The following is a 16,180-nucleotide window of genomic DNA, read 5'->3' on the forward strand; positions in this document are numbered from 1 at the left end:
CTGCTACCTTTCAAGCCCCAAATTTTAATTCTTATAAATGTCCTCTCTCAGCCACTTCACCCTCCACCATTACTCGCCTGCCCCCCCTCCAACTCATTCAAAGTGCTTTTATCTCACAAATGCCATGATATTTTTGTCCGTCTTCCCTCTACCATGACACCATCGACCCCGTGCCAATGTGTTCAGTTGCTAGGTGCATGGTGAGCAGGCACAGAACTTCAACCGCACTCCTCCTAGTCTTCACTTTAGAATGCAGGCCCCCAAGAACACAGACCTCCATGCAGGCCCCCAAGAACACAGACCTCCATGCAGGCCCCCAAGAACACAGACCTCCATGCAGGACCTCAAGAACACAGACCTCCATGCAGGCCCCCAAGAACACAGACCTCCATGCAGGACCCCAAGAACACAGACCTCCATGCAGGCCCCCAAGAACACAGACCTCCATGCAGGCCCCCAAGAACACAGACCTCCATGCAGGCCCCCAAGAACACAGACCTCCATGCAGGCCCCCAAGAACACAGACCTCCATGCAGGCCCCCAAGAACACAGACCTCCATGCAGGCCCCCAAGAACACAGACCTCCATGCAGGCCCCCAAGAACACAGACCTCCATGCTGGCCCCCAAGAACACAGACCTCTTTACCTGTTACATCCACATGTTAACTTCTTCATATTTTTTTTTACAGTTATGTTCTTTTTTTTTTGTACAGTTTTTAGTATTTTCCAAGCAACGAGGTCGAGTAACTACGTACCATATGGAGTGCCTCGGTCTACTGCTGTGGGACAGGCATTCTTTTCATGAGCGAATCTGCCATATACCGCTGAATAGATGTTGAGCAGCTTGGGTTCCTTGCAATGAAGCTTCAATTCATTATTTTCACAAACTGATCTAGATTTGTATTCAGCTGGGGGAGAGAAAAAAACACCCCCACCACAAAGTAAATAAACATTGGGAATTTGAGCGTTCTATAAATACAGGACTAATTTAGCATAGTGTTTAATGGGAGGGCAAAAGTTGAAAGGTGAATAAAACAGTTAGTATTGGTTGTGATTAAAGATGGGAAATATCTGCACACATGCACGGACATGGGAAATATCTGCACACATGCACGGACATGGGAAATATCTGCACACATGCACGGCCATGGGAAATATCTGCACACATGCACGGACATGGGAAATATCTGCACACATGCACGGACATGGGAAATATCTGCACACATGCACGGACATGGGAAATATCTGCACACATGCACGGCCATGGGAAATATCTGCACACATGCACGGACATGGGAAATATCTGCACACATGCACGGACATGGGAAATATCTGCACACATGCACGGACATGGGAAATATCTGCACACATGCACGGACATGGGAAATATCTGCACACATGAACGGACATGGCAAATATCTGCACACATGCACGGACATGGCAAATATCTGCACACATGCATGGACATGGGAAATATCTGCACACGTGCACGGAAATGGGAAATATCTGCACACATGCACGGACATGGGAAATATCTGCACACATGCACGGGCATGGGAAATATCTGCACACATGCACGGACATGGCAAATATCTGCACACATGCACGGACATGGAAAATATCTGCACACATGCACGGACATGGGAAATATCTGCACACATGCACGGACATGGGAAATATCTGCACACATGCACGGACATGGGAAATATCTGCACACATGCATGGACATGGGAAATATCTGCACACATGCACGGACATGGGAAATATCTGCACACATGCACGGGCATGGGAAATATCTGCACACATGCATGGACATGGGAAATATCTGCACACATGCACGGACATGGGAAATATCTGCACACATGCACGGACATGGGAAATATCTGCACACATGCACGGACATGGGAAATATCTGCACGGACATGGGAAATATCTGCACACATGCACAGACATGGGAAATATCTGCACACATGCACGGACATGGGAAATATCTGCACACATGCACGGACATGGGAAATATCTGCACACATGCACGGACATGGGAAATATCTGCACACATGCACGAACATGGGAAATATCTGCACACATGCACGGACATGGGAAATATCTGCACACATGCACGGACATGGGAAATATCTGCACACATGCACGGACATGGGAAATATCTGCACACATGCACGGACATGGGAAATATCTGATATTTGAGCGAGAAGGGAAAATAAAATATTTGACTGTAAAATTAAACAGTATCTCCCACGTAGTTTCCAAAGCTTAGTCTGTTTAGCAAAGGGTCTAAAAGCCCAGTTCACACTCCCTTTCAACCATAGTCACATCCAACATTATAGTCTTTTACCACAGTAGTCGCTTATCTGTTGGGAGGGAGAGGGAGAAGGAGAGAGGGAGAGAGAGAGAGAGAGAGAGAGAGAGAGAGAGAGGGAGAGAGGGAGAGAGGGAGAGAGGGAGAGAGGGAGAGAGGGAGAGAGGGAGAGAGGGAGAGAGTCAGAGAGTCAGAGAGTCAGAGAGTCAGAGAGTCAGAGAGTCAGAGAGTCAGAGAGTCAGAGTGGCAGAGTGGCAGAGTGGCAGAGTGGCAGAGAGAGTGAGACACAAACAGCCATGATCTCCCATAATGTGTCTGTTCTCAAAAAGCTACCTGTAAATGCTCTCTCCACCAGAGAAAGAAAGCAGTGGCACTCCAAATCCATCCACAAATAAAATATGGAACATTTTATTCATAAGACCTCTGGAGTGCCGCTGCTTCCTCTGGTGGAGAGAGTATTTGCAGGTACATCTTATTTCCCCTTGGTGGGTGACTGCTGTGCACCCGAGGCATTTCAATGGAGTCGTGGGAGTGCACCTTTCCCTCAAGTATTGTTCTCAAAAAGCAGCAGCTATAAACTGTTCCTTTACACAGAAACAAGTTCTTTTATAGAATAAGAGTAATGTTTCCGGGCTACTTTCAAGTTACTAAGGGATGTGCAACTCCCAAGTATAAATTGACTTATTATCCCCCCTCCATCAGCCTGTCTTTGAGCTTTACACACAGTTCTAACCATAGAATACTAGGGTCCAGATGCACAGTGATCCGTTAAGTGACTTAATGTGACGTTAATATAAATGAATGGGCCATATTTCCTAAGCCGTGCTGGAAGGTCTTTTAGCATGGCTTAGAAATACAACCCTACATCTTTCTGGATCCGACACATTTCTGCTATCATTCTGCTATGAGACAAATGACTGTTGATGTTGATGATATTGATAGATCTGGTTACATTACCTGTACCAGCTAACTCCTCCCCAGCTGCTCTTATTAATACATTGTGAAACACTCACTGATGTGTGCAAGGCCCCTACATATATGCAAAGTGCATGATACTGTATATTGACGCTAAGAAACAGACCTGCCAAATGCTGCTCTTTGCATCAATTTAATGGCAATATGATCTTTTGCATCCCTTGATAAATAGACCAGATTGGATTCTACTTTATGCCTTAAAGTTATTCAAAGTCTCGAAATGCTTTTGAACAATAAAAACAAATCTTTAACTGCAAACCCAAGAGTATCCAAACCCAGGAGTATCCAATCCAACCTCTTAAATAAAAGGTCTCCACTCAACACCCAACCAAAGAACATTTTTATGCAGAATGTTAGGGCTCTCTCTTTATAAAAACAGTGAATATTAAAGCATTGTTTACATTATAATATATATTTATGCACATTTTTAAAACGGACCTTTATCAACACCCAAGATGGACATGAAACATTTCGGGTGTCGGCAGAAGCTGTCTCACTTCTTTTTTTTTTTACAGGTTCCACATAGCTACACTAATTGTAATAAGAGCTTTTGTGGGTTTGCAGATCCTGTTCTTCAAATTCACAAGAGGAAACTGACTAAGCAAGGCTAAGAAAACGACATTCAAAGAGTCGTTCAGAACATTCTGTACTAAAAACATGCACGGCGGGTTGTCTTCTGGGACAACACTCAGAACTAGGGTTATAATGGAAAACTTGGGATGTCCTGGGGGTCAAGCTGAGTTTCATAGCTGTCTCAGGAGACTGGCTCACACATGGCATACACAAGAACTCTGTTTTGTGCTGCTTGCTCATGACAATGACCTTTAGTGCATTAAAACAGACATGGAAAGACATTGCAAATTAATTGACCACTTTAACAGTGGGAAAAGCTGAGAGCAGGAGGGGAGCTCAGCACCTCCATGTTGAAAACTAGATGTAGCAGATGTTATTACCCCCGTTAACGTGAGTTAAGACACAAAATAACTTGTTAAATAGCACGTTATCTCCTTAGCCACGGTTTCCAATAGCACTACTGCTATTAACACAGTTCTCTCTCCATTAGGCCGCGATCCCGCTGCATCCGATGGCGCCGGCGTGTCACTCACCTGCTCATGGCTTCCTCCCGAGTCGGCCCCAGTCCCTCCTCACTGCAAGGCTCACTATGCGCTGTGACGCGTCAGCCAGCAGGGGATGCAACCGGGTTGTGTTCCCGTGCGGCGACGCGTCACATGGTGTGCGAGGGAGCCAATCAAAGACTGGATCCCATCAGCCAATGATAAGCCAGCTAGTGCCGCCCCCTTGACCCGTTTTGGCCCCGCCCCCGCACCTGAAAACGCTCCCTACGGACCGCAGATAGCGGTGAAGCGCCGTACACGCGCCGCCTGGACGCAGTGTGGCCGCGCCGGCGCATGCAGAGGGGCCTCGGCCTTAGAGGTTAGGGAGCTTTTGCAGGTAGCATTAGGACTTGCATAAAAGGAGATACCGTGGCGGGGTTTGCAAGCTTAAAACGCTCTCGCCAAAGAATCTAACTAAATGAGCATTATGAAAAGAGAAACAGATGAGTATTTAGCTATATCATTTGTCATGTTGGATGTAGCACTGAGGCTTCTTGTCTTTTGCTAAATAACGCACCAGTATTAATGCAACACAGGTCAATACCATCTGCTACACCTGTATATATAAGAACAAAGCAATATTACACAGTGTCTAATGTTATAGTGTGATAACTAGAGACCAACATTTCGATCCCACACGGGACAGCCATCACACTGGCGATTCTTGACACAAATGATTTATTTATTTGATTGCTTGCTCATTTTTCACCCACTCGCTGGGGAGAGATTTCTGACAGCAGAGCTAATATCGTTGTTTTGTACAGGACAGGTTTGTTTTCCATTTTTGATTGAATAGCCTTCTGCTTCTATCTGGGGCTGAAATAACAGTATGGGCATCTTTGTTGTGTTTATTTAAAAGACTATAACAATGTGCTCGACATTGAAACAAAAGGGCATACCCTTCTTTAACAGGATTAGTCTCTCCATTCAGGCACAATACAACCAGTTCCTTTCATGAGCATAAACAACGTTGCCAGCACAGTCTATTGGAAAGGCTCCTTGGTGTTGCCATCTATGTGTGTGTGTGTGTGTGTGTATGTATGTTTTAGGTATGTATGTATGTATGTATGTGTATGTATCCCCCTGAGGAAGGTCCCATTTTGGAGAACCGAAACGTTGGGTTTCTTGATGTACCACTATTTTCACCCATACACTTTGTGAAGTTTTCTACAATTGAGTGCTGTCTCTTGCTTTACCAGACCTTGGAACGGTAACGTATGTCTATATTATCCATATGGGGCAAGCACCTACAGCCTATCAGCACCTAAGGAGTGCCAACTGTTCTATTTGACTATATATACACACACACACACACACACACACACACACACACACACACACACACACACACACACACATTGGTTAAAAGGTGCAATACCCGATACTCTACTCGGAAAAATATATTTTTGGTTAATGTCACCACCATTCAATAAAAACCTTTTTAGCTTGTATAGTGGAGCGGAACGCGATTGTGTATTGTGTAGCGTTCCATATATACCTTCTTGTAAATTATAGATTTTTGCGAAAAGAAGATGTCTACCTTTTTTTCTCGAAAATAAAAATGCTAATTTTGTGCATATAAAATGCGTTTGAAGGAGAAAAACAAAAATTAAAAACCAGGTGCTGAATAAGCTAGACACACAGCTTCATGTCATTTATCCATTTATTTGCTGGTGTCTGAGCCAAACGTAAAGTTGATGTTTTGATGTAAATAAGTGATGGACCAAGATACAATCTCATTGCATTCAATTATTCTGCATATTCTTCACATAAAGAAGAAAATATAGAGCCAACAGTAGAGTCACTTGGACCCTGCAATGGGAGGATCAGTACACACTGTATACAAATATAACACAATCCCCCAATAACACTGTGTGGGTGTGAGTCTGTGTCAGTGGTGTATTAGCCGGCCAATCCTGGGTATGTTAGCATGTGATGGTGCCGGCACCCTGTGGGAGCTCGCTATGTACTTAGCCTGTTGCAGGCCTGTACTTCGAGAAGAGTGCTTCAGTACCGCTGTGCTGTATAGCTGTTGGCGCTAGAACTCACACTCACGACTAACTCGCTGCTCCTGCTGCCATATGCACACGTGCACTCCTCAACTGAACCTGATAGCACAAAGGTCTGCGCAGATCTGACTCAACATGGCCGCCCCCACTTTGTAAAGACACCTCTCTCTCTCATAGTCCCTCCTCTTCCACATCAGTTCTTATTGGCTGCTCTCCTGTCTATCACAGTCACATGTCCAGAGCACATTGGAGAGGAACCTGCCAGGGGGAAGTGTGAGTGTGTGTGAGCTCATTACATAGGGGGTTACACTTTTAAGGGCCTGCCTTGCAGGCCATAGTTCCACCCCAGAAGTTGCGGCGCTAATCTCCAATCCACTTTTTAATATTTTAACAATGCAGCGCTACAAAATAAGGCACTATAGGGTTTATTCACCCCATAAATTGCCTTAGGACTTAAAACTGCTTTGCAAATCTGGGCCATTATTTCTTAAGTCAACTGGGAAGATAAGAAGCACAAATATATAGCGTTAATTCTCTCTCATTATTACTATACTGGAGAAATGCTTTCAGGCTGCTAACAGGATTTTTGCAATTACTGCAGACTCACCAATTCAAAGTAGCATTTATCCCTTGAAGTCAAACACTGAGCTAATTAGCTCAACCATATCTGGAGACCACGACACATTTTGTGGCTGCAAAATGTTGTTAGGATGGTTATGAATTCAGTTACAGGTTGTGTTACATAATGTCCAGTTATATAACCTAGAAATACAAAAGCAGTGGCACTCGCGTGGTCTTCAAAAAAGAAACCCAATTTATTAAGCAAAGATCGACGTTTCGGCCCGCTTGTGCCTCTCTCAGAATGCAGAGTACTACAAAAAGCGTGCTACATATATACGCTGTCAGGGCGCCAAAGGCAAAAAGGGCGCCAAGCAACCATGGCGCCAGCACTGCAAACCATAAAACAGCCTGGTCGTAAAGTGACATTGTGTCGTAAAAATGAACAAATCTTAACGCAGCAGTCCAAGCTTACATATCTTTTCCTCCCCTTTAATATGTGCATCAATACAATCCACACAATGATAAGTAATTAACTAAGTTGCCGATCGATCCGTTCTCCTGTGATCGATCGGCAAAGATTTGACTCGGGGGTTCACGAAATGGCCGTCAGTGCAGCAGAAGAGGACCAAAGATGCAAAGTTCTGTGGGAAGATCATGTGACCAGGCATTCACGAGATACAGTGGGTGCACTGCTAGAGAGAGGGCATGGCTCAAAAAGGGGCGTGCCAGAGCCTGTTTCAGAAGAGGAAGGGGATGTGACTTTGTAATTAGTTGCTATAGAAACAAAAAATGCTTGTTACATTATAATACATAACAAAACCCACATATGCAAGATACTGCTTTGTCTGCAGCTTTAAACAGACAGTACAGATAAACATATTAAAAAGAAATTAAGCACTGACATATCACGCATGTAAATCTTAAATAATGGCAATCGGTAATCATAAAGATGGTTGATATAGTCATGTATTCAAATATAACTAACGTGTAAATGCACGTACTGTATATGGTAATATCATATTTTTTAGTTCCACATACTCATATGGTAAACGCAATACAGGTGTTAGTTGATATTCAAGACTATATAGGTATAACTTAGTACGGTCCAAGTATGTCTGCAAAAGTCACGATGACTATTAGGGTAGTTATATAACCGGCCCGACTGCCCTGTTACTTGGTTTTCATCTCACAGTGGTATGTGCAAAATCAACCCCTTTCTTTCCTCTCTGGCAGAAAAGGGGGCTAAGGAAATTGCTCTGCCTTTTCTTCACTGGACAGCGTTACAGATCTTTAATGCCTGTGCTGCCGGGAGGGCGACTACAAATGGCATCACTTCGGAAATACGCTTTGAATGGGGATTTTGCCCCTGGCCGCGGTTGAAGTTTTAATGTCATTCACAAGCGCTGCAATCCCAAACTTGTGCCTGTGTTCCGCATCGTCTACAGTATGTGTGCAGCGGAACACCATCCTACTGTGTGTTATTACTACTGTCGTTGTAAGCGTTCTGCAGAGAGGTACGGTGTTACATCAAGGAGAAGGACATAAATAAAAACAGGCAAACCGACACAACAGGTACAGAGGACCCTGCTCTGTGAGAGCTTACAATCTAGATCAGGGGTGGCCAACTCCAGTCCTCAAGGGCCACAACAGGTCAGCTTTTAAGATTGAGCCACCTGAGCTGGAGCAGGGATATCCCCAATACCTGGTTTGTTGGTGGCCCCTGAGGACTGGAGTTGGCTACCCCTGCTCTAGAGGGAATAAAGGGCACAGTTGAAACAAAAAGCATAACTGGCTAATGATTGGGACAGATGCATTCATTAAGCTTCATTAGGCTATTTAACCTAACATTAACCTAAATTAACACCAGTTTATTTTTAACGTCTATCCACTGAAGAGAATAGCCAGGGCCACTCCTTGAAATAACGTAGGGGTACATTTTTACGGCCTCTCTCTCTTCACCCATATTTGAGGGAGTAACGCCACCTGTGAGTAATACAGTCGTTATGGGAGCAGTGTTATTTTAAGCTAACGGTGCTAAATGAAGCTGACGTGAAGCTTTTGCTAATGAGTTAAATGGCAGCTGTTGTTGTGGCAAATAATTACCTTTGTGGATATGCGTTAAGCTCTGGGAAAATAACATCCATTACTAATTTAGGTAAACAAACGTTATTTGCCCTGATTTAACAGAGCATAGTGCATCTGGGCCATTGTGAGATGGACTATGCTTTAGGGTGGCGTCTGGTCAAGATGCACAGATGGTTCCATTTAGGTTTGGGGTGTGTGGCTGAGAGGGGGGGGGGGGGTTAAATAGTCTTCTCTTAAGAGGTGTATGTATTTAAAAAGTAGTAAAAAATAAAAAAATCAACATTTCCCATTTGTATGGTTTGAGCTATTTAACGCTTTTTTTGTATCTAAATAAGACAAATATCGCTATCTATTTATGAATAAATAATTCTTAGTCCAACAAGAAAGTCTCTTATCTGTTTCTGTTGTTGTTGCTGTAGGGGAAGGCCTCTCTGTTCTCCTGGGTCAGCATCCTTGTGTGCTATGGCACTCTCTGTATCCAGATATAAAGGTTTTGTACCCTTGTCTTGCTGTCACCATACAGTCCTTCTGTGTGCATCAAGACATCATGTTTTCCTCAGGTCAGCCCAGTTGTGGGCTAAGGAAATCTCTGCAGTCCTTCTTCTCCTTATGTCAGCCCAAATGTGAGCAATGGAATCTCTTTCCTGTGTCTCACATGAGGCTTTTTACAGAGCTCTCATTAGTCCAGGTGGAGACTAGTTAATTGAGTGGCTGCAATCAACTATCCCTCTGTTGGATTCTCAGGGCTTTGAGGCTGCTTTATTTAAACAGGGCTAAGTCCCTGTTACAAGGGGCCTATTCTAATCATGCAATAATTTTCAAGCGAGCTACAGTATGTACTATTTCAGTAACAACTGATCTAACTTTGCAGGTGGAAGTGTGATATTCCTGAATTAGAGCTGATGGCCCATACTCAGTAAGCTATGAAGCCATCTTTGTGGGGAAGAAACATTCAGCTGCATTTAAATGAACGGTGTAAAAATCTTCTCCAGCACATGGATGACAGTTTCTGAGCATATTGAGCCGGGGACTCTATATTGGCAGAGCTGGCTGTTCTCTCTCTTGGCAGTCAATTCTACCAGATTCATTTTTCTACATTTGTATACGTTTCATATTTTTATCATGGTGACAGTAAACGTTTAAACCGTTCCCCTTCAATGCACAAACCTTTTCAAAATTGAGTCCAAGGGGCAGATTAGTCAAGCGTGGTGACGGGCTAGCGCACCTGATCCGGCGTTAACTTCCATTTACGTCAATGGGAATTAACGGTATTAACCGAGTGCGCCAAACCCGTACTGGTGCTTGTTGAATCTGCTCTTTAAAAGAGACATAGTCCTTTTCTTTAACCTCTTTGCATTGCAAACTGTTGTATTGCAGGCCCCTGGCAGCCAGTGGGTTAACAGAATGCTGCTCCCTTACTATAAAGCAGGGTCACTGGTAGAGTGCTCTGCTGTTACCCTAAATATTTGGCTTGTTTGGCTGTGGTCCGACCACTGCTTAGTAAGGACTTATGCATACCGCCTGGTTCGTGCGCTGCATTAGCCAACGGGTCACTGATGGACTTAGTTTGGATTTCGTTAACTCTTCAGTGCTAGAGTGCTGTGACATACCCCTCCAGCACTGTATGGGTTAAAGTACAACATGGCTTTCCTTCCAGAGGAGCGATCAGAGAAATGCAAAAAGACGCCCCCTAGGCATTAGCGTTGCCACAATACTTACTAGGTTTGCACTTGTAAGACACCAGCAGATATTTGGTTGTGCCGGGACATGGGTCGGGCCCAAAAACACGACTAATCACGGGGAGTTGGCAGGATCTGAGGTCCTGGCATTCATCCAGTACTTTCTGAAACAATGAGAGTTGCAAAGCACGGCATCGTGAAACACGTCAGAACCATACAACAATACCTGACCTTATACTGCAGCTCAAAGCACGACATATTTATCTATCTACTGTATACAGTATGTATGTACATGTATGCAGAAGAGACTACTGCAGGGGTGCCCAACTCCCGTCCTCAAGACCCCCCAACAGGTCAGGTTTTAAGGATATCCCAGCTTCAGCACAGGTGGCTCAATCAAAGACTGAGCCACTGATTCAGTCCCTGCTTCAGCACAGGTGGCTCACTGAGCTACCGGTGCTGAAGCTAGGATAATCCTTAAAACCTGACCTGTTGGGGGGGTCTTGAGAACTGGAGTTGAGAATCCCTGGACCACTGCATTAACCTGTACATACATACACTTTAAAGTAGCAATCCAAGCAATATCCTACGTGTGTTTTATGTAAATAAATCAGTTCTGTTGTATTAGAGAAGACTTACTACATTTTTTTTATTTTAAAATTCAACTCGTAATGCCATTTATAATAAGTTTTAATATACTGAGCATCCTTTGATTTCTATAGCAGGTTTATCCCACCTCCCCCGCAGTGCAAGATATTTGTAACACTTTCCTGTGTCTGATAATTTGTTGCCAATATTCCCAGCAGTTTGAGCTGTAAACTCTAACAATAGATACAGTTACTGTAGTAATATAAGAATACATTGTAGCTGCTGCGTTACACGACTGAAGGATTAATTTTAATAAATTTTTATTGAACCCCGGGAAGCAGGACCTTTGCTGATCGATCACGGAGAATGAATCGGTTATCAGCTTAGGTAATTAGTTTTCAATAAAGGTAACCAAAGGCTGCATATATTAAACAACATTTTTATAATATATATATATATATATATATATATATATATATTTTTAAGCTGCTTGGATTGCCTCTGTTGTGTAACCAACTAATCTTATCTCCGATCTCACATGTCATTATGTTTAAGGAAGGAAAGCACAGCCCCTAATATGACTTTCCGGTGCTATATGTTAGCTGCAAAGTACGGGAAGCTCTATTTTTAATACATTATGGTCTGAACACCAAGTTCAGTTCTGATTTGACGTTTTCTTGGAGCAGTAAGTGAGTTAGGGGAGCAGTTACCTGATCAACATATTATGATGGTATGCCGTCATTATCACAATCACATTACAAAGGGAAAGTGCAAGGATACTGTATTATTTTATTTTTTCCAGGGCTGACACTTTGATTTGGGCCAAAACTGGAAAAAAAATGAGGCGATTTATTTATATATATATATATATATATATATATATATATATATATATATGTATATATATATATATATATATATATACCTCTTCACTGACAATTAGTGACGAATGTTCGTTGTTAAACATCGATGAAGAGACCACAAAAGGCCTAGATTTACGCAACTTCGATATTAATATCGCTGTGTGTTAATGGTAACATTATTATTATTTTTAACGCCAAATTTACTGAAGGTCAATTGCTTAAATAATGCAGCGATAACTCTTATTTTAGCGCAGAGATAAGTGTGGGCGCAATTTAGACCAGGATCGCTTATTTATTTATATAAATGTTTTACCAGGAAGTAATACATTGCGAGTAACCTCTCGCTTTCAAGTGTGTCCTGGGCATAGAGTTATAGTGACAAATATATGGTTACAAGTACATTGTTACAATAAGTGAGCAGGGTTATACATTACAGCAGGGCCCCGGGAATACGGCGGGTTCCGTTTCATGGGCCTGCCGTATAGTGAAAATCGCTGGAAAGCGGATCTGGCAATTTTCAGTGATTTTGCATGCACAGAACGGCGTTTTCGCCATTCTGCGCATGCGCGGCCTACAGTCTGCGCACGCAAACTATGGTTTGCGCGCGCAGACACCGGTCTGCGCATGCGCGGCGGCTGCTACCGCCCATTCTGCGCATGCGCGACTCTGATTCAAAGATGGCGGCCCCATTCTTGGTGCCGCCGGATAAGCGGATCGCCGAAAAGCGGGGCGCCGAGAAGCGGGGCCCTGCTATATATACAAGACATCGCATGCACAGTTAAAGATAATACATATTATAATTAATTAAATTTATATATATATATATATATATATATATACAGTGTTCGACAAACCTATACATTTGCTCGCCCCGGGCGAGTGGATTTAACCCCTGGGCGAGTAAATATTGGCCCAAGCAGCACACGTTTGGTACTAGGTGGCGAGTAGATTTTTTTGTGTGGCGAGTAGATTTTTTGGTGATTTGTCAACCACTGTGTATATATATATATATATATATATATATATATATATATATATATATATATAATTAGCATGTATTGCCTAATTACATATGCAAGAGTCCTTCATTTAACGACAATATCACAAATTAGCATGCAAATGTATGAAAATAAAGAATTAACAGTACAAAAAACCCCAATATCATTTCTTCACTTAACCTAGGCTTTGAGTCAATGTTACCCATGTATATATCGGCCACTATAGACACAGGCAAGAGAAGACTAGCCAACCTAGAGTGAATCAGCAAAATACATAATATTAACAATACTGCATTTATTCATATATTAATCCCATAGACACTCAAGTGGCCACCTAGTGATGAGCAACACATGACTAGTTGACTAGTTGGCCACTTGAGCTTCTAAAGGCTTAAAATGTGCACATATGGATGTTATGTCTTTGCTGCCTGAGGCATTCCTTTGCAATGCATTGGTATCTTCAGGCATCAAATGGGTTAAATGGGGAGGGGGGAGAGAGACTGTGGGGGAGAAGGGGGAAGAGACTGGGGGGAGGGGGAAGAGAGACTGAGGGGAGGGGGAGAGAGACTGGGGGGAGGGGGGAGAGAGACTGGGGGGGAGTAGGGGAGAGAGATTGGGGGAGGGGGGGAGGGGGGGAGAGAGAATGGGGGGGAGGGGGGAGAGAGATTGGGGGGAGGGGGAGAGAGATTGCGGGGAAGGGGGAGAGAGATCGGGGGGAGGGGGAGAGAGAGAGATAGACGCTTAAGAGGGGGAGTGATAAAGAGACTGGGGAGAGAGGGAGAGAGGAGAGAGACTGGGGGAGAGGGAGAGAGAGGGGGAGAGGTGGAGACGAGAGGGGAGGAGAGAGACGAGGGGAGGAGAGACCGATGGGGAGAGGGGAGGAGAAAAATACTGGGGAGAGCGAAAATGGGGGAGGGGGAGAAAGAAAATGGGGGGAGGGGTGCAGAGAGCAACTGGGGTGAAAGATAAAGACTGGAGGAGGGGGGGGGAGACTGGAGGAGAGAGACACTAGAGGGAGGATGGCAGAGAGAGAGACTGGGGGGAGGGGGAGAGAGAGAATGAATAATACAGTATAAATGGGGATGCTATCAGACAAATACCATTATTATTATATTTTTAAGTGATTTGTTTTATAAATTCTTTATTGTGTCCCAGTTTTTACTTTTAAAATCTGGTCACACACACACACACACACACACACACACACACACACACACACACACACACACACACACACACACACACACACACACACACACACACACACACACACACACACACACACACACACACACACACTTCTATGACATAACACTTATTTTGTACTGCTAGTGTTATTTAACACACTTACCTCTTTTTTTAGTGTATGCAAATTAGATTGAATATCGCAACCCACTTAAGAATACGTAATTCTTAGTAAATATGGTGGCATTTGCAGAAAATATATATATATCGTTCTGATCCCAAAATATTAGAATGCACATTTTTAATGCAGCGACATCGACATTTAGCTCGTTAAATCTCAGGCTCAGATTCAGTTCCGCAAACTGACTGGAGTGTGCGGCACACGTTACAAATGACTAGGAAGCCACAGAAATGATCATGAAAGTTTGTTTTAAAGAGGCCGTCCAAGCGGATGTTTTTTTTTTTTAACATGGGATTGAAGCAGGATTCCCCCCGGAGCTGAACCCCAGTAATTTGTGCTCCGGAGACCCCTGCTTTTGGAGATACTTACCTCTGTAGGGGGCGTCGGTAGCCACTCGGCTGGCAGGATTCATGTGGTGGCGGAGTTCCGAAGCTCTCGCGTCCTGCAGGCCAATAGGAAGCCGTGATGTCATCACGTTGGGCTTCCTATTGGCTCACGTGACGCGAGAGCTGTAAACTTTCCTGAGATACTGACACCCCCCTTTGGAGATCTGTATCTCGAGAAGCAGGGGGTCCCCAGAGCTAAAATGAATGGGGTTCAGCTCCGGTGACCCCCTGCTTCAATCCTATGTCAATACATCATTTCAACAAAAGGGCGCATAAATTGCTGCTTTAATGACTGAATTAATTTTGGCCAAAAATGTTAAACTAAAAGACCATTTTATTTAATAGATACAGGCAGTCCTCGTTTTACAACGCTTCGCTTTACAACGAATGGCTTATCCAACGCTATGCAATGCATACCTATGTTCATTTTTACAACGCCAAAACGGCTTATCCAACGCTCTTACGACCCTTTGCAACGTTGTGTATGTGTGTATATATATACACATTCACATAAACATTGTTGCAAAGCGTCGTAAGAGCGTATATATATATATAATATTATGCTATATAATATTATATTATACTATATAATATATTATTTATTATGTTATATTATATATATAATACAGTATATACACTATATAATTTATGTGTGTGCTGCAAATCTTGTTGCCTGCATAAAATATTTGGTGTATTTTAGTGTTAAAAATGCCTTCAGGAACGGAACCTTTCATTTAAACAGTGTTCCTATGGGAAAACGTGTTTCGCTTTACAACGTTTCGTTATCCAACGCCATTTTGAGTAACACATTGTGTCGGATAACCGAGGACTGCCTGTATCTATACATATACTGTACCGTGTATGAGTTTCACTGGATGTGCACTGAGCTCTGTCTGTGTTTTATGTTCTGTCTCTGGTTTCAAATTAATGACTGATTGGCCTGGTTCTTGGGATGTTGATTATGAGCTCTTCGGAGCAGGGACTCCTCTTCAACAATGTTACTTTTATGTCTGAAGCACTTATTCCCATGATCTGTTATTTGTACTATTTGTTATTTATATGATTACCACATGTATTACTGCTGTGAAGCGCTATGTACATTAATGGCGCTATATAAATAAAGACATACATACATACATACATACATGTGGGTAAACCAACACTTGAATATCTTCTTCCATTCAGAAATCTACATGTAACCTGTTCCTGTGAGTAAGAATAACTTCCGTATGTGTGCC

General features: G+C 43.2%; 1 protein-coding gene across 5 annotated transcripts in view; it reads right to left on the reverse strand.

Moving 5' to 3' along the window:
* The window catches only part of EVA1C (eva-1 homolog C), a 74,676-nt gene that overhangs the window by 19,680 nt on the left and 38,816 nt on the right, over positions 1–16,180 (reverse strand). For all 5 annotated transcript variants that reach the window (XM_075593889.1, XM_075593888.1, XM_075593887.1 and 2 more), the window contains exons 3-4: positions 10,782–10,905; positions 756–908 (exon numbers count right to left, since the gene is read on the reverse strand). In XM_075593889.1, coding sequence (XP_075450004.1) covers positions 756–908; positions 10,782–10,905 — 277 coding nt within the window. The remainder of the gene's footprint in view (positions 1–755; positions 909–10,781; positions 10,906–16,180) is intronic.

This window comes from Ascaphus truei, chromosome 3 (assembly GCF_040206685.1).
Source record: "Ascaphus truei isolate aAscTru1 chromosome 3, aAscTru1.hap1, whole genome shotgun sequence".
Taxonomy (NCBI): Eukaryota; Metazoa; Chordata; class Amphibia; order Anura; family Ascaphidae; genus Ascaphus; species Ascaphus truei.